The sequence below is a fragment of the Elephantulus edwardii genome, unplaced genomic scaffold (genome assembly GCF_000299155.1).
Source record: "Elephantulus edwardii isolate Elephantulus edwardi_28Jun2011 unplaced genomic scaffold, EleEdw1.0 scaffold00072, whole genome shotgun sequence".
NCBI lineage: Eukaryota > Metazoa > Chordata > Mammalia > Macroscelidea > Macroscelididae > Elephantulus > Elephantulus edwardii.
This window is the reverse complement of record NW_006399822.1, coordinates 11,267,238-11,285,220: the sequence shown is the minus strand read 5'-3', so window position 1 is coordinate 11,285,220 and position 17,983 is coordinate 11,267,238. Positions and strand designations below refer to the sequence as shown.

At 57.3% G+C, this 17,983-nt stretch overlaps 3 protein-coding genes across 5 annotated transcripts in view; 1 reads left to right on the top strand and 2 right to left on the bottom strand.

The window, feature by feature from the left end:
- LOC102845165 (chymotrypsinogen B-like) overlaps positions 1–448 on the bottom strand; it is a 3,154-nt gene extending 2,706 nt beyond the window's left edge. Inside the window, exon 1 of the mRNA XM_006888837.1 lies at positions 392–448. Coding sequence (XP_006888899.1) covers positions 392–443 — 52 coding nt within the window. The 5' untranslated portion in view covers positions 444–448. The remainder of the gene's footprint in view (positions 1–391) is intronic.
- A 1,960-nt stretch (positions 449–2,408) lies between these two features.
- Positions 2,409–5,779, top strand: LOC102844758 (chymotrypsinogen 2-like). Its single transcript, XM_006888836.1, has 7 exons — positions 2,409–2,460; positions 3,326–3,429; positions 3,538–3,617; positions 3,930–4,008; positions 4,284–4,464; positions 4,761–4,894; positions 5,618–5,779. Exons 1-7 carry the CDS (start codon positions 2,409–2,411, stop codon positions 5,777–5,779), a joined length of 792 nt encoding a protein of 263 aa, XP_006888898.1.
- Positions 5,780–11,470: 5,691 nt separating this feature from the next.
- BCAR1 (breast cancer anti-estrogen resistance 1) overlaps positions 11,471–17,983 on the bottom strand; it is a 24,475-nt gene continuing 17,962 nt past the window's right edge. For all 3 annotated transcript variants that reach the window (XM_006888833.1, XM_006888834.1, XM_006888835.1), the window contains 3 exons: positions 16,383–17,456; positions 15,724–15,813; positions 11,471–11,983 (listed from right to left, as the gene is read on the bottom strand). In XM_006888833.1, coding sequence (XP_006888895.1) covers positions 11,471–11,983; positions 15,724–15,813; positions 16,383–17,456 — 1,677 coding nt within the window. The remainder of the gene's footprint in view (positions 11,984–15,723; positions 15,814–16,382; positions 17,457–17,983) is intronic.

Here is a 17,983-nt window from a genome sequence, read left to right as displayed (position 1 = left end):
ACGACGACTGAGAAAGGGAGTCAGCTGAACCTGCTTACTGGTAAGCAAGCAGCAGCTGTAGTCAGTCTGCAGCGCACGGGCCGGGCCCAGGGGACGGCGCGAGCTCGGAGAACACGGATGCTGTTCTCTATGCTGGTTGCTCTTAGTTTTAGAAGGCACGCTCGGCAGGGACCAGAAAAGTGGAGCCCCCCAGATGCGTGCAGCCCTCATCTCCCTGCAAATTCCTCCTGAAGCCTCTAGACCCACTGACCCCAGGGCCAGCCCTATGGGGGGGCTCTCCTTCCTGCAGCCCAAAGTAGCCTTGCCAGAGATTCCCCGAGAGAGAAAGGCCAGGCCACCTCTGGGGCCTGTGGGGTCACCAGGGTGCACGACTCTTAGTGGCTGTACTCACCAAAGGCGGCCCCCAGGAGGGTGAAGCAGGAAAGAAGCCAAAGGAATGCCATGGTGCTGGGTGGGATGTGAGGCCTGTGTGCTGGAGGGCTCCTCTCTTATCCCCAGAGCCCCGGAAGCTCCGCCCAGCCGGGGGGCCTCTCTCACACACACACCCCCCTGTTATCCAGGGACCTTGGTGATAAGCAGGGACCAAGTCCCTCTCATGTCCAGACCTGGCTCTCAGCCCCTGGGAAAGGGGCAGCTGCCCAGAGCTGAGCTTTGCAGTGCTGGGCACCCCCTGGACGATGGACAGGGTGGAACATGGGCCTCAGAAGAGAGGGATTTCCTGTTCTCAGAACCACAGAAAGAGGTAAAGGGCTCCTGACTCTTCAAGTAAAGCAGTCCCAGCCCAGGTTCAAAGCATTTAGCTGGTCGTTTCTGGAAAGTGCAATTTCTCAGGGTTCCCAGGCGCCATGACCACGGGCTGCAGGTTCTCAGTGAGAAGGGTTTTCAACTCTCATGGTTCATTTCCTGGGGAAGTACACCTGTGTGCTCAGGGTCCCAGCTCTGTCCACCACCCTGAGCTGCTCAGATGGGCCCTGTTAACAGAGAGTGGTCAACAACCCACTGATAGGCAGCTATGCCTGCAGCAAACACAACTGAATCCTGTTGTAATTCACAGCCTAAGTGAACTGGTTTAAGTGCTTCTAAAATGGAATTTAGGTTGCACACCATTAAAGGGCACGCAGAGGAAACAAAACCAACTCTTTAACTGTCACAGAACCTCCAGTCTTCCCAGAGCCAGGTCCAGCTGGTGGGTCCTTCTCTTTACTATTAAAGGAAAACAGATGCCAGCACACCCAAACCCACCCTGGGACCCAGCCCCTGTACTGGAATTCAGCCAAAGGAAATGACCTAACTCTTCGCCCCTGGTAGGGCCCCCCTCTCAGATGAAAGTGTGGGAAAGGATGTGCCTCAGGGTCCCCAGGACGGGGCCGAAAAGGCAGTGGGTGAGGATTGTAGGGTTCACTCCCAGCAAAAGGTGGGGTACCTGGGAGGCAGGCAGTGTCTTCCTTCCCCTCCAGCTGGGCTTGTTCCCAAAGCCTAGGTGACCTGGGCTGGGCAGGCAGGGCCGGCCAGCTGCTGATTCCCACGACCATGGCCCAGGGTTGCTGGGTGTGGTGCCCTCATGTGCCCTCGTCCACTCACTATCCCCACAGCATATGCTCAGAAGCTCCAGGGCAGCAAGATCAGCCCCCCATCCCAAAGTTTCACCCCCCAAATGTCCCAATTTGGGGAAGATTCCCAAGTCCCACAACCAGGTCCCCTGCCCTGCTGTGCCCACCAAGTTCATTTGCACCAGCTCTTGCCCAGTTAGGGACAGCCAGGCCATCTTTCCTGGGCAGCTCCAGGGACCACAGGCACTGTGCCACGCTGTGGGGGCCCAACTCAGGGCCGATGTGCAGGGTTTGCCCCTCCAAGCAACTCTGCTCACAGCCCGGTGACCTTCGCTGTGCTCCCTTAACCACTCCCAATGCAAGTGGGGTGTCCTGGTCTCTAACTTGGGTGTCCTCACCCAGGCCTGCCCCATGCCACATGCCTGGTCCCCACACCTCTCCCCTGACCATGCTGCCCAGGAGCTTTTGAACAACTGATTGTTGTTGGGTGCCGTTGAACAACCAATTGAGACTTGTGCAGCTCAAATCCAAGGTTTCTGGCCAAGCCCAGGGGGTCTCCCTGTCCAGGCTTGTCTTCAGATCACTGGATTCCCCAAGAGACAGGACCTGGGAGACGAGACGCGTGCCCTACCCCAGCCACCTGGATCCGCGCCGCCCTTGCTCTGGGGTCACTGAGCTCAGCCCGGCCGCACCTGCTGCCATCCCAGGCCCTGATGCCAGCTGAGCTCTGGCATGTCCTGTCCCATGGACACTGTCCCAGGAGCAGCATCACTGGCCCAAGGCCTCCAGATAGCAGCCTGGCAGCAGGGCATTTAACAGGGAAGAGCCGGCAGGCGCGCCTTACTCCCACAGAACACCATGGCCTTTCTCTGGCTCCTCTCCTGCTGCGCCCTCTTGGGCTCTGCCTTTGGTGAGGCCCCGCTGGGGGGTGGATGCCTCTCCGAACCCCAACTGTGAGGTCCCTGTCTGTGGTCACTCTCCTTGCGGGGCCTCCCAAACCTCCTCTCCACAGAAGGGAGGACGAGACACTGGACCAGTGCACAGGACCTCCTGAAGTCTCAGATGTGACCCTGGCAGTTAGGGACCCCAAGGAGGGGGGCACGTGTTCCTGAGGCCACCCTGAGACCAGACACTGTACCAGGGAGGGGAGCCACGTCAAAAGGCCCAGCCACAGCTCTTAGAGAAAAGCTGTTTCTGTAAGGAAAAAACTCCGTAAGGGCCGGGAGACTCCCAGGCAGGGTGCGAGTGGAGCAGGCTCGATAGCCCCCCTCGTCACTGCCACCCCCCTCAACCGTGGCCCTACTGGGCTCAAACTCAGCCTCTTCCACTCTCACTCACTGAGCACCCACAGGTGCTGGCAGCCGGGCCAGCACTTCACTTACTGACTCGAGCTGAACCTTTGCCCAAACCTGTGGGCTTAGCAACTCAGGAAGCCCCTTTCTGCTGATGGGGAAACAGAAGCTGCTTGCAGTGAGGAAGAACCTGGATTCGGACCCCCAGAGCCTAGCTCTCAGCCCTTGCTTTGGGGCCCCCATGCACCCCAGGCCCACCTGGCTCCTCCACATCTAGCTCATGTGCTGTCCTTGACCCTGACGTAGCGCTGGGAGGGCAAAGCCAGGCAGACTTCTCAGCTGCGAGGTGGCAGCCAGGTTTAGGGTCCAAGTTTATGGGTGCCTTCCAGAACTGACCTTAACCTGACCCTTCACCCTGTCTCACTCCCAGTGAGTGGGTGCAGAACTGACCTTGGCCTGACCCTTCACCGTCTCACCCCCTAGGATGTGGGGTGCCCGCCATCCAGCCTGTGCTCAGCGGCCTCTCCCGAATTGTCAACGGGGAAGATGCCGTCCCTGGCTCCTGGCCGTGGCAGGTGTCCCTGCAGGTGTGGACCCGCCCCTCCACAGGAGAGGGGACAGTGGCTGGGTGAGGACTCCTCCCTGGGATGGGACCTGGGGGACCCAAGGGCTGACTCTCCCTGCTGTCTCTCCAGGACACTACAGGCTTCCACTTCTGCGGGGGCTCCCTCATCAGTGAGAACTGGGTAGTGACCGCTGCCCACTGCGGGGTCAGGTAAGGCCAGGGTCTGCAACCTCCGGGGTGAGGGGAGGACCCCCAGAACTGAGGGTGGGTCCTGACTCTTGGAGCTTCCGTTTCCTTCTCTGAAAATGTGAGAACACACCAGCCCTGCTCAGTTCCCAGGGGTGCTGCTGTTGGTCTTTTGACCTGAGATCACTACCACGTGTGCACAGTTACATGCTCTGTGGGCATGTAACACACGTGCAGGTACTCCGACAGGTGTCGGCACACCTGAGCTACCTGCACCCCCTCCCAGCATGTTCACTACCTCACAGTGGGACCCCCTCCTTCCCCTGGCCCCTCCAGGACCTCCGACCTGGTCGTGGCCGGAGAGTTTGACCAGGGCTCAGATGCCGAGGCCATCCAGGTGCTGAAGATTGCAAAGGTATGAAGGCCACAGGACCCCAGGGGGGCCCCAGGAGGAACCAGGGCAGAGGGGACTCTAGGGAGTGTGTGGTCCAGACGGAGCGGGATGGGCAAGTCCCTTCCAGATCACCCCAAAACCCAGAGACAGGCTGACGGCAGGGACACGAGGAGCCACGTGGAAGGTCTGCCCTCAGCGCTGCCCTGGTCACCTGGGTCACAGGAGATACCGGACAAGGAGTGTGTGCTGACCAGGCTTCCTCCCCAACCCCCGCCGACCTATCTGCGCCCCCACAGGTCTTCAAGAACCCCAAGTACAACATGTTCACCATCAACAACGACATCACCCTGCTCAAGCTGGCTACGCCCGCCCGCTTCTCTGAGACCGTGTCCGCCGTGTGCCTGCCCAGCGCCGAGGACGACTTCCCCGCTGGCTCCATCTGCGCCACCACCGGCTGGGGCCTGACCAAGCACAACAGTGAGTGCGCCCGGTGGGCCGGGGGCTGCCCAGGAGCGCAGGGAGGCCCAGGGCGGGTGTGGGCTGCAGAGGGAGTGGGCCAATGGGGGGGGATCATGGGAAGCCTGGGGGTGGGGGGAAGGAAACGCAAGTCTGTCTGTGCAGTGCTGCAGGGGGCTAGGGCTGTTGGGGGTGTAGGCCAGTGAAGGGACACAGGGGTGCCAGGTGCACCAGCAAGTGGGGGGCACGGGCAGGTGAAAAGGCGCAGGGCGGTGGGGCTGCAGGCACCATTGAGCATCCCCCCACCCCCGCTGCAGACGCCAACACCCCCGACCGGCTGCAGCAGGCATCGCTGCCCCTGCTCTCCAACACCGACTGCAAGAAGTACTGGGGCAGCAAGATCACCGACCTCATGGTCTGCGCAGGCGCCAGCGGCGTCTCCTCCTGCATGGTACCGCCTGGGGCCTTCCCAGCACCCTTTTCCCCCTGCACCCCTCCCCAAGAACCCCCCCCCATCCTGCACCCCTTCCCAGAACCCTCTCCGAGCCTCAGATCTGGTGGAGTTCTGGAAAAATCAGGCTGGTGTGTCTGGCAGACAGGATCCTGGACCCACAGCCAAGGGCTGTTAGATGGGTCCGTGTCCCCTGAGCCACCCTGTGGAAACCTCTCATGACATCTAGGGTGTAAGCGTGTGGATGTCTAAGCCGTGGAGCTGTGCAGCAGTGGGCACAGGGGAACGAAGGCCTTGTTTCTAGAAAGACAAAGGTTCTTCTGTCCTCACGTAGGCCCCTGGCTCCCCCCAAGCACTCCAGTCAGTGGTTAATGCACAGAGGCTAAGTGAAACACTGGCAGCTTCAATGCACCCAGAGGTGCTATGAGAGAATGGCTTGAAGATTTATGTCCCAAAATCCAGCCACTGAACACATGGCACCAGCGGACACCGCAGGGTTACCGTGAGTTGGAACTGGCTAGATGGCAGCTGTTTTTAATTGTATTTTTACTGTGGCTTCTGCATCACTCCCCCCCAGCCCTGGGCATGGCTCAGCAGGAAGGCCATGGTCCCCCCCCAACGTGAGTGTATGGAGTGCCAGGCCCCGGGCTAGCTGTGGCACCCAGTCCCTGGCCCCCCCGCCAGGCCCGAGCACCCAGCTCCAAGCCTGCCCTCTCCCTGCAGGGTGACTCCGGCGGCCCCCTGGTCTGCCAGAAGGAAGGTGCCTGGACCCTGGTGGGCATCGTGTCCTGGGGCAGCGGCGTCTGCTCCACCTCCAGCCCTGGCGTATATGCCCGCGTCACCGCCCTCATGCCCTGGGTCCAGGAGATCCTGGCTGCCAACTGAGCCTGGGGCCAGGCACCCTTAGCCTCCCCACAACCATAACCTCAATAAACCTGTGGAAACACATCATCCATGTCTGTCTGTCTGCATCTGTGGTCAAGGCGTCTTTGCTCCTGAATGCTAGCATTCCCCAGGAGGAAGGGACAGGTCTGGTAGACAGTGGGGCATCTCCCCAAGATCCTTTGCCACCACCTTTCAGCACCAGGAGTGGAGGGGAGCTGGGCGTGAGGGGGGAGCTGGGGCTGAGGAGGGGAGCTGGGGGTGTGGAGGGGAGCTCGGTGAGGGGGGAGTTGGGGGTGAGGAGGAGAGCGGAGGGGGGTGTGGAGGGGAGCTCGGTGAGAGGGGCGCGGGGGGTGAGGAGGGGAGCTGGGGGTGGAGAGCAAGGCCGAGAAAAGCCCACGTGGCCACATACACCTGTGTCTGGGAATCCTCTCAGGTGTGTCCGCTCAGGTGTTGACCCTTCCTGGGCCCATGAGAGGAAAGTAGCCCATCAGCCCTTGAACTCATGATATAAAGGCAGGGGTGGCAAGGCCCCCCATGATTAGTGGACTTGGGGAATATAATAGCAGCAGGCCCCCCAGCCACACATCATGGCCTTTCTCTGGCTCCTCCTTGGCTCTCTCCTCTTCCACACCAGCTTAATTGCCAGGTTCCCCTTCACTTGTCTCCTGACCCCAATTTCCAGAAGCAGGAGGCTTCATCTTCCTCTCCATGTCAATCTGCCTCTGCCTGGGTCCCTTCCTTGTCTCATTCTGTCACCCCACAAGACGGATGCACGACCTTCTATGAAATCAATCCACCACTGAGTGGGTGGGTTCTGCCTGGACAGTGTCCTTCCTCCTTTGTCAGCTCTTCCACCCCAAGATTAGGGCCACCTCCTGGTTTGCATCCTCCAGATGGGGCAGCCCCTTCTTCAATCAGCTCTTGCTACAAAGGTGTGGGAGCACCATGGGGCTTGAAGACCCATCATGTCTAAGGACCTCAGGCCCGCAGCAGCAGGGGTGTCGATGGGGGTGCCTGGGCCTGGTCTCCCAGCTCAGGCTGGCAGCTCCAGGTGGCTGCTAAGCTGGTGGGTGGGGACTGAATGGCCTGGAGGGGCCAAAGCTCTGGCACCACTTAACCCTACTGGGTCACCAACCAACCTGCTACTGCTCCCAGGTGGGGGAACCCTGCCATCCATCCTGATGTGACCTGGCCAGGAATGTCAGTGTGGAGGACGCTGTCCCTGACTTGGTTCCGGGCCCTGGCAAGTGTCCCTGCAATTGAGGAGGATGAGGCTGAGGAAGCACAGGTTGCCTCTCCCCATGCCTCTCCCACAGACCAGCTCTGGCTTCCACGTTCTTGGTGGGCCCCTCAGTGGAGATTGGGTGGTCATGCTGCCCAATGTGGGGTCCACTGAAACCAGGGCTGGGGTACCTGGAGCCCATGGGCTATCAGAGAATGACGCTCACACACTCCCGAGCCCACCTGGAACCCCAAGTCATCAAGAGCCCAGTTTGGGGAACACTGGTCTAGTCTTGTGCCCTCGCTGTGTGGATAAGGTCACCATGTTAACAGTGCTGGACACCCTCCCCTCCCCAGCACTCTCCTGAGCCCAACTGCCACCTCCTCTCTCTCCAGGAGCCACTGGGTGGTGACTGGGGTGCCCTGCCCAGGGGGTCTCCAAAGGTGGGAGTGTTGCCACATCCCTCATACCTGCTTCAAAGGTGGGAGTGTTGTCGCATCCCTCATACCAGCTTCATTGTCCAGAGAACAGGCTGCACCAGGGCTGGTGTTTAATGACAATGTTGTAGACTTTTCCCTTCCACATGATGATTAAGAAGCTAGTAGCAACAAGCCGGTGCCTCTTTTGTACATTTTTCCTTGAATGGAGCCTGATGGGTGTTTCTGTAATTGTGTTCCAGTAACTGTAGAGGCTGGAAAAGTTGTTGCTAACACAGTATGACTGGTCTTTTATAGAAATATATACCGTGCGTAATTTATTTTGGAAACTTCAGCTGTCAACTTGTTACCTAGGTTGAGTTGGCGGTGCTATAATATCTATTGTTGTTTTACTATGGAGTCAAAACCAACCCACAGCTGACACCCCAGCACGGCTGAGACTCTGACAGGTTTTCAGAGAAAGTTAATCACACGGGAGGAGGCTGTCCATCGTTCTCCTGTGGAGCAGCTAAGTGGCCTCGAACCACGTTCCTTCAGGATCCCAGCGCAGCTTCTTGCACTAGGCCTGCAGAGTTCCCTGTAGCTGTCCAGATGTTAAGTATCTTCACATTTCCACAGGGGTTAGTCATTGTCTTACACATGGAAGGAAGGCCTGAACCACATGAGTAACTCAAAAGAATATTTCTCTAAATAATGAAGAATAGAACAAAATGCGTAGGTTTGTTTTGGAATATTAAATAGCTGGTGCTCACTAAAGGGAAATGTGAGGGAACATAAAAACGAAGCATCGCCAACCTGCCAGAAGCCATCTTTCCATCAGTCGCTGGCCCCTGTGGTCCGGGCTCTCTGTCCAACTGTCCAGGCTCTCTGTCCGGCTGTCCGGGTTCTCTGTAAGGCTGTCCAGGCTCTCTGTCCGGGGCTGTCCAGGTTCTCGGTCCGGGTTCTCTGTCCGACTGTCCGGGTTCTCTGTCCGGCTGTCCGGGTTCTCTGCCCGGCCGTCCAGGCTCTCTGTCCGGCCGTCCGGGCTCTCTGTCCGGGGCTGTCCAGGTTCTCGGTCCGGGTTCTCTGTCCGACTGTCCGGGTTCTCTGTCCGGCTGTCCGGGTTCTCTGCCCGGCCGTCCGGGCTCTCTGTCCGGGGCTGTCCAGGTTCTCTGCCCAGCTGCAGGGCCCCAGCGGCCACCTGCTCCGTGGCCTCCACCTGTCCTCTCGGCGTCGCCCCGCCGTGTGCCCGCTCGCCTGCCGGCCAACGTCCACGGTGCGGGCGCCTCCTGAGTGGGAGACGCTCACCTGCGGTCTAAATCCCAGGTGCAGACAAATCACTCAACGTGCACAAGACCCTTCGCTCAACGTCTATCACACGTGAGCGAGGACAGTGAGCCCGGGGAGCCGCTCCCGCTGGCCCGCGATGACCGTCGCGCTCGCTGAGGCCCGGCCTGTCGCGCTCGGACCCCTGGCCCCTCCGCCGGCGGCCCGGGACCCCCGCCCCCCCGAGATGCCAGACACAGGCCGCCATGCCGGAAGGGGCGTGTCCTTCGCGGGAGGCGGGGCCTCGGCTGCAGGCACGGGAAGTGCAGGTCCTGCCCCGGAAGAGAAAACCGCGCCTACGGTCGCCATGGTTGCCGCCGTCAACAAGCCGCCTAGTGCAGGGTTTGTCTGGGGAAGTCATTTCATTGTCTAGTGAAAAACCGCCAGTGGGAGAATTTGAAGGGGATGGTGGAGAATGTGGCATCAGGTCTATGCAGATGATCCAAAGTGTGTGCTCAAAGGAAGCACTGACTGCAGAAGAGTGACCCCTGGTCCGACTGGACTGCAGAAGAGTGACCCCTGGTCCGACTGGCCTGGCAGCCTCATGGCTCGGGGAGAAAGGACTCAAGTCGACCATTGCAGTTGGGTCCACAGTCGACACCCATGGCAGTAGCAGTGAAGAAATTAAAAGACCTGTTGCCGTGGGAAATTTGCTCTCAAAGACCTCTTCAAAGTTCTAAAGAGCAAAGATGTCCATTTACTGACTAGGGTGTGCCGGATCCAAGCCAACGGTGTTTTCAGTAGAGTTGGACAAATAAGGACGCCCTTAGAAAAATCGATGCTTCTGAATGGGGACCAAATATTCGGCCAAAAGAACCAACCAACCTGTCTTGGAGGTGCTGCTCCTTCGCCGCAAGGATTGTGATTCTTCCTCTCGACCTATTTTCAGGTGGAATCGGTTCTCCGAGAAATTCAGGGGAAAGGCAAAAAGTGAGGAAGACCCTCAACAAGATGGACTGACATGGTGATTCCCACGGTGACCGGGAGGAGGAGGATGGTGCAGCATAGGGCGGGGCTCAGGGCTGTTCAGAGTTGCTATGAGAAATGGTTGACTCGATGGCACCTAGTACAGGGGAAGGTATTTGGGCTACGAACAGAAGAATCTGCGGTTTGACCAAGTCAGTTTTCTTCACGGATAACCACCTTAGAAAGTTTGTGTGGCCTGAACATTCTCCGGGGTGGGCTAAGTGAGATGACCCCTGATTCTGTTCCCCAGACTTCAACCCTGAGAAGTTGCAGAAGGCAGCTCTGCCCAACACTGACCTCAAACTCTGGGGCACCAATCCCGTGGACATGACAGTTGGCCAGGGTCAGAGGCATTTCCTCCTGCATCTTATCACCTCCCTGCCAATCCCACAGGCCTGGACCCCCTCGAGTGGTGACAAGACACCCCAGATTGAGGGAGGGCTCTGTGAGCATTTTGTCTCACTTGCTGGAATTGGGTCTTCAGCCCATTTCAGCCTTCAGAGGCTGTCCAGGTGGAAAGGGTCAGTTCCTACCCAGGTCCCTCCAGCAGATGCAAAACTAGGCTTGAACCCAAGTCCAAGTGACTCATGCACGGTCTCTGTGTGCCTTCCATCTCCAGACGCTGTCCTGGACTGCCAGGTCAGGACATCTGAGAGCCTCAGCAGTCCCCTCCATGCTGGACAAGCCCCGATCCCCTTATAGGCAACACCAACAGTCCCTTCATCTGCTCAAACAATGGCAGTTGGACCAGGGTGGGCATTATGTCCTGGGTCATCCCTTCTCACCAGGTCTGTGTGCTTAAGCCACCAAGCCCATGGCCTGAGTGCAGGAGGGTCAGCACACCCAGCCTCCACTACACCTGTGTAAACCCAAATATAGCCTGGACAGCAACTGCTTAGTCCTGTGTCCTCAGTGGGGTGTGTCCCCTCTGGAGGGCTGATGTGCACCCTCTTTTGGTACAGATAAGGATGCTGAGGCCCTGGTCACATGAAGCTCAGAGTAAGGAGCAGCCCCCTGATCTCTGCCAGTGTCTCTCAGAGTCCGAGGTCACACTCAGGGGACAGGGGCCTGACTGGTGTGGGATGGGCACTGACCCACAGCAACAGCCCATCAAGTCCCCGCTCTCTGACCTGGAGGGCAAGTCCCTGTGTCATTCAGAACACTGCAGGGGCCACCGCTCAAGTGACAAGCTTCTTACTAAGTGCAGAATTCCAGATGGGGTCCCACAGCCTTGACCACTGAACTGGTGGCTGACATTTCCTCAAGGTCCCAGGGCCAAGCTATTCTTCCTGTCACCAGCACATCCCTCGGGAAGCAGCTTTCCATTTAAAAATTTTATTTAAATGTAGACCATTAGTCAAATGATTGGAAAATCAATAATGAAAAATAATTCTTTAGGGTTTTCTCCTGTTGCAGGAAGGGAGCACACCGGCTGCCTGTTCCTGGGTTCCTGGGGCTAGAGTCATCCCAGGCCTGTGGGCTGAGGGACCCGCCACGCCCCGGCCCTGCCCTGTGTCCCATCAGGCACATCCGGGCAGCAGCAATCAGTGTCCTGAGCCCAGCTCTGAGGCGGCTCGTGCCACATCCTGCCGTCATAAATATGTACACATCCCTGGGCAGCCTGTGGCACTGGGGCCGCGCCAGAGCTGGGGTGGCCTGTCCCCAGCCTCGGCACGGTGACGGAGGACACAGCCAGGGGGTGGTGGTGCAGGTGTTTCTGTCCACCCTGGACGCCTCCTGCCACCCTCTAGTCATTTGTGCTCAGGCAGCTGCCAGCTGGCCCAGGACCCGGCGGAACTGCTGGGTGCTGTGGCCCAGCTCCTTGACCCTGTCCACCATGTCCTGGGCGGCAGCAGGAGATGGGTACTGCAGGGCGGCCGCCTTGGTGGTGGCCACGATGCCACGCAGAAGGTCACACAGCAGGTTGCTATAGTGGGTCACCTGGCTGCGCACGTCGGCCGCCTTGGCCTGCCGCGACAGCGTGTCCCCGATGAACACCAGCTTGTGGGCACTGAGAATGACGAACTTGCTGTGGGCCACGAAGATCTTGGGTGGCTGGTTGGTGGACACAGCAGTGAAGAAGGCGTCCACTGCGTTGGTCAGCGTGGTCAGGTTGGCCTCGCACTGCTCCAGGTAGAAGAGCAGCAGCTGTCGGTCCGAGGCCCCAAGGCTGCCAGCCCGCCCAGGGGCCAGCGGCTGCGTGGGGGTCCAGTTCGCCAGGTCATGGTCGATGGGCCTTGACACCTCCTGCTCCAGTCGCTCAAACTGCTTCAGCTGGGGCAGTAGAGAGAAGCAGAAGTGAGGTCAGGCTGTCAGGAAGGGGAGCAAAGCCACACCTGTCCTAGGGGCTGCCTGGTAAAGGTTTTCCTGCACCAGCTAGCCAGGCTGTGGTCAGACCCTCAATCAGTAATCGTTCTTTTACCAGTCTCCTAAGCTCACCGACTGTATGATTCCATTTCTATAAAATTCTTGAAATGACATTACAGAGCTGAAGAACACCTCGGCCAGGAGCTAGTCACTGGCTCCCGAGCAGACCCCAAGGGGACCCATGTGTGTCAGGACAGAACTGTGCCCCACAGGGTTGTCAATGGTGGACTTCTTTTAAAGCCTGTTGTTTGCCAGACTTTCTTCTGGGGTGCCTCCGGGTGGACTTGAACGCCCAACCTTTCAGGCAGCAGCGGAGTGTGTCACCTGTCTGTACCACCCAGTGAAGAGATTGTTTTCACACTCTAAGTACCTGAGACGTAGCCATGGGAAAACTGGGTGAACACCCTGTATGAGCTTCCCCATTTCTTGAGAATCTTTAAATGCTACAAATTAAAGAGGTTGGTGGGTGGGAAACCCCTCTTCTCTCACTTTGAAAGTAATACATATTCAGATACAGCAAAGCAGGAAAACAGCAGAAATTACATGGAGCCCCGGAAATGACCTCTGCTAAATTCCAGGAGTCTCTACCCTGCAGAGCACACACCAGCTTAGTTACTGATGAGATAACCCCTCAGTAAGGTTTATTTCCAGTTAAACTGATAAGGAGGCCAGATGGAACAGGTCCTGGCTGTTCAGCTAAGGGTCACTGGGGGGTGTGGGAGCCGGTGTTCATGTCACGGTTTTCTAATTTCAAGCATGTCTGAAAATTTCCAGCACAAAAATTTCAAAGAGAGGGATAAATACAGAAAATGACAACTCATAGACATAAAAAACTTGATGAAAATTCTTCAGGACATTTTAGGTCTGAGCACTCCTTTTCCTTTTCACTTAGGAAAATGAAGACGGTGTGTCCACTTTCATCCCCTAACAATGCCGCGTGAATACTTTGGTGTCAGTAAGCTTCTTTTGGTAAAAGAAAAAATGTCCAGCAAGAGCAGCCCCCGCGTGGGAGAACCAAAAGAACTCATGTTCCATCCAGGGGAGTAGGTGCCAGTGACAGCCAGGCCCAACCTGAGGACAGACAGGCAGGCTCAGGTCACCCCAAGCCTTGAGCCCTACATTAGCCAAACCAAGCAACCTGCCCTGGTGGGTCATTTTCTTTGAAAAAAATTTTTTTTTTTACAAAGGCAAGGCTGGTGTGCCCAAAATTATTGAAAATATTACAGCACAGCAAACAGACTCAAACGGCTCCACGTGGTGTTTTGAAATTCATCCCAACTGTGGGCTGAGTGACCTGCAGGTTGGACAGACTGCCAAAGTCCAAGAGTTTCAGCATTTCCTTAGTATCAGGATCTACTTCAATGATCTCCTGATCCAGGGCTGAAACCTCTGGTACATAATTATCTCTCCTTTCTCTCTCCTCCTCCTGCAGCTTAATGGAGATGCCTCTCACAGGCCCTCTCTGAATCCACTTCATCAGATGTGTGACATAGCCTGCTATCTTGTTCCAGAGTTTCTTGCTGGGAATAACGGCGATCTCCTCGCACACGCGATTGTTCGTGTGGAAGTCATTACCAAGGCGCGTGTAGTATTTCTCAATGATGACCCGGGCCGCCTTCTTCACGGTTTTGGTGCAAACGCGGCCCATGCTGGCGGGTCCTTGGTGAAAGAGGAAATCTGAAATTCTTAACCAAAGTGTTCTATCACAGACTCAACCAAAATGGCCAGGGACTTAGGGGTCTTTCTTATTTTCACTAAGTCATTAATTCTCATTCAAATAATAAAGATTTTTATATAGATATATTTTAAAAATTCTCTGTTGGAGGAAGTACAATCTTAGAAACAAGGATGGTAAAACTGTGTCCCACATATTTTGAGTATGTTATTAAGAAGGGCCAGTCCTTGCAAAAAGACATCATGGTGGGAAAGGGGTCAGGTCAGAGCAAGATGGACCTTCAACAAGAGGGACTAACACAGTGACTGTGACAATCCGGATAGCACAGGGTTCAGATTGTTGTTCATAGGCTCATAACGCGTCATAGGTGATTTGATGGCATGTAACAACAACAATCATTCCTTCACTGAGGGTTGCTATGTCCCAGACACTTTCCAAACATTTAACATTCTTCATTTACTCATCAGCTCTGTGAGACGGACGACCACAGAGCCCACCTCACAGCTGGGGAGGGGGCCTTGAATCACGCTCCATGTGTCCTCACCCTCGTCGCAGCCAGCGGGCTCCCTCCTCCACCATGCTAGGTGTCCAGGGAGAATGAGATGTGTGACGTCTGTGTTTACTCAGTGTTATTCTACATTCTAATTTGATCAGATCATCTGGTATTTGGAGCAAATCACAAACATGCAGATCAAAACAGGACTATACCGATAAAAAGGGAAATAAGTAAGAAGCAGATGTACCGCAGTCATGGGCAGCAAGTGGCCTTTAGGACAATTCATGAAACTTGTTTAACACCAAGGCAACTGCTGAGATCCAGCAGAGTGGACCTGTCCCCAAAACACACTTCGCAGCCCACAGAAAGACCCCCAGAGGCTCAGACGCCACCCGCCTACACGTGCACTGTCCTCCTCTCCACGTCTACAAATCTTTCTTCTGATAATCACTAAAAACCAAGCCAGCATTTCTTCAGATGACAAGCAAACCATTCGTCAGTGTGTTTTTGAGTTGTAACCAACTCATAGCTGACACTCTAGCGGGTTTTCAGAGGCTTGTAATTGCCCAGGAGGAAACTGTCCATCCTTCTCCAGAGCAAGTGGTAGATTCAAACTGCATGCCTTTGGGATTGCAGTGCAGCTTCTTATCACGAGGCCACCAGAGCTCCCTAAGACAACATTTTTTTTCAAAGGCACTAGCCTCTGTCTCCTTTTCATTTGCTGCAAGTAAAAAATAAGTTTGCTTATCCACAAAAAAATATTTAATATCCTAATACCTGTGAGCTGTGATGTTGGAGAAGAGCACTGAACATCCCATGGATGGCCAAGAGAACAGACAGATTTATCTTGGAGAAGGTGCAGCCAGAGTGTTCTTTGGAGGCAAGAATGATGAGCTTTGCCTTACATTTATATATTCTGGGCATGTTGCCCACAGGTGCTATTTCTTGGAGAAGGACATGATGCTGGAAAGGGTGGAGGGTCAGCGAAGAAAAGGAAGACCCTCAACCAGGTGGACTTACACAGTGACTGCTGCAATAGACTTGTGTGTCGGGAAGTGTGAGGATGGCGCAGGATAGAACAGAGTTCAGATCTATTGTTCATAGGGTCTCTATGAGTTGAACTTGACTCAATAGCACCTAACAACAAAACCAAACCAAAAGAGGAGCTCGGGTGCCCCAGTGGACCGAAACCTGCCCCACCAACCCAAAGGCAGCCAGTGTAAATTCACCACATGCTCCTCAGAAGAAAGAAGTTCAATCTCTTCCCTTGTGACTGAGAGCCTCTGAAAACCTGCTGCAGGGTCAACTATGGGTCAGTTAAGCAAGATGAAAACAGCCCGAGTGAGAGGGTATGGGCCGTGGAGGTCAGGCCCAGTCCCAGAGGCGGGGCTGGGCTGACTGGGTCCCAGGCAGATGAGGAGACCGGCTGGGAGAACCAGTGGGCCTGAGGGTCTCCATGGCTAGGTGGGACTTTACCTGCTGCAGCTCCAGCTGGCCCTTCCCCTGCTGTATGATGCTGTCCTTCTCTAGCAGCTCCTTCTGCGTCTTCTCAAACTCTTCTTTTCCCTGGGAGAGAGACCAGCACTGGCTGAGGCCCGGCTACCTCAGGGGAGCCTGGGGCTGGGGCAGCGGGCAGTGAGGGTGAGCGTCCACCAGGGGGTGCTGCGTACACACACACACCAGCCACTACAGAAGGCTGGGGGTTGGGGGGCTGGCCCAGGCCTGGGCCCTGGATGAGTTGTTTATGCAGATGGTGCAAATGGCCACATGGCTGAAGCCTTTCCGCCTAGGCTGCCCGCTCTCAGCACGGCCATCTCTCTGGCCATCTCTCTCGGGATCTCACTGGCAGGGCTGTTACCCAGGTCCCTGAGCCCACCCCCATTCTCACGGCCTAGGCCAGCAATGATCTACATGTGCTAGGCTGGAACTGGACTCTGGTCACAGAGGCAGAACACTCGAGCAGGTTAGAGAGAAGAGGGTGCTGGACTCTGCAGCACCACCCAACCCCGCAGCTCGGCGCCAACCAGAACCCTTAAGTGACGGGTGTCCTGTGTGTGCAAGGGGACACACACCAGGGGTCCCAGGAGAAGCTGCAATGCCAGGATGCAGATGGGGGCGGGGAGGGAGACACCCACCTGCAGGTGGACGTAGTCGTAATCCTCCATCCAGCCCCCCTCACTGTTCTCATATTGTCCATCTGGAGAGTCCTGGGAGGTGAACTTAGGGGGTGAGGGCAGGGGCCGCGACTGGATGCTACAGGCCTTGTCGGTGTGGTTGGGGTGCAGGGGGCCGCTTGCCTCAGGCCCGCAGGCTGAGGTCTTGGTCCTTCGGAAGAGCAGCGAGGCATTTCCATGCAAGAAAGAGGCAAGCTGCTTGGCGTCCTCGGGCACGGCCCGCGAGCAGGCCACCAGGCGGTCCAGGTCCTCAGGAGTGGCCCCGGGGCCTCCCCGGCTCCCGTCCAGCGCTTGGCCATGCGCCACCAGGGTCTGGTGCACATCCTCCATCTTCTGCACCTGGCGGCTGAGCTTGGCGTGCAGTCCACGGTCCGAGGTGTGGGCAGCGTTGCTGATGGCAGTGCGGGCAAACTCCAGCAGTTCCTGCACCGCCCCCTGGACAGCGGCCACGGCGGCCCGCAGCTCGGCCTGCAGCGGCTCCGGAGCCTCGGGGGCGCTGCGCCAGCCCGCGCCCCCCACCAGGTCCAGGAGGTGGGCCACCGTGCCGCTCACGGCCTGCTGCAGCCGGGGCAGCGCCTCCATGGCCACCTCGAGCTCCAGTGGTTCGCGGCCCGGCACGGCCTCCAGGGACGACGCCGACTGGCTGCTCCGCGTGCTGCCCGTGCTGGACGCCGACAGGCGCTTGCCCTCGGCGGGACCCTCGCGCTCGGCGGGCGGCGGCACCGAGTACACGCCATCGGCCGCCGGACCGGCCTCGGGGGGCAGCGCGCGCTCACGGGGCACGTCGTAGAGGGTGGCGGGCACCGGCCTGCGCAGCCCGGGGGGCACATCATAGACGTCGGGCGCCGGTGGGGGGACGTCGTACACGTCCTCGGGGGGCGGGGAGTCCGGAGGGGGCGCCGCTAGCACCAGCGGGTGGCGGGTGGGGTTGAAGGGCTTGGCCTTGGCGAAGGCAGGGGGCACGTCGTACGTCTCCTCACGCAGTAGCGCACCGTCGGGCACGTCTTTGCTCACCGATGGAGGGACATCGTACACCTGGAGGGCCAAGTGGTGGTCACTGCTGCATGCCTGCCCCGACCCTGGAGTCCAGGGGCCAGCAGACCCTGCTATGCAGACTCAGGTGGTGAGGACCCGGTCAGGGTCACGATCCTCACCCCACTGCTTACAGCGGGAAAGAGGCCGCTGTGTCTGCTCGTCTAGAAGGTGGTGACAACTCCCTCGCATGTTTACGGAGAGGATTACATAGTCATTCTAAAACTGGGCAACAGTCCAGCGTCTTCTCCACCACTACATTCACTACCATCATCATCACTACCCCGCTCCCCACCACCATGGCTGTCATCCACATTACCGGCAGCACCAGTCCCACCTCACCTCTGTAACATCAACACTCCCATCACTTCATTCCCATCACCCCTTATTAGCACCCCTCATCATCATCACCACCACCATCACAGTCACCACCATCACATCACGGTCACCACCACCACAGTCACCACTCATCACCACCACCACCACCACATCACGGTCACCACCACCACCACTCATCACCACCACCACCA

Coding starts and splice junctions, on each gene's coding strand:
- LOC102844758 (XM_006888836.1), top strand. CDS start 2,409: ATGGCCTTTCTCTGGCTCCTCTCCTGCTGCGCCCTCTTGGGCTCTGCC. Junction 2,461..3,325: donor CCTCTTGGGCTCTGCCTTTG/GTGAGGCCCCGC, acceptor CTCACCCCCTAG/GATGTGGGGTGCCCGCCATC. Junction 4,465..4,760: donor GGGCCTGACCAAGCACAACA/GTGAGTGCGCCC, acceptor CCCCCGCTGCAG/ACGCCAACACCCCCGACCGG.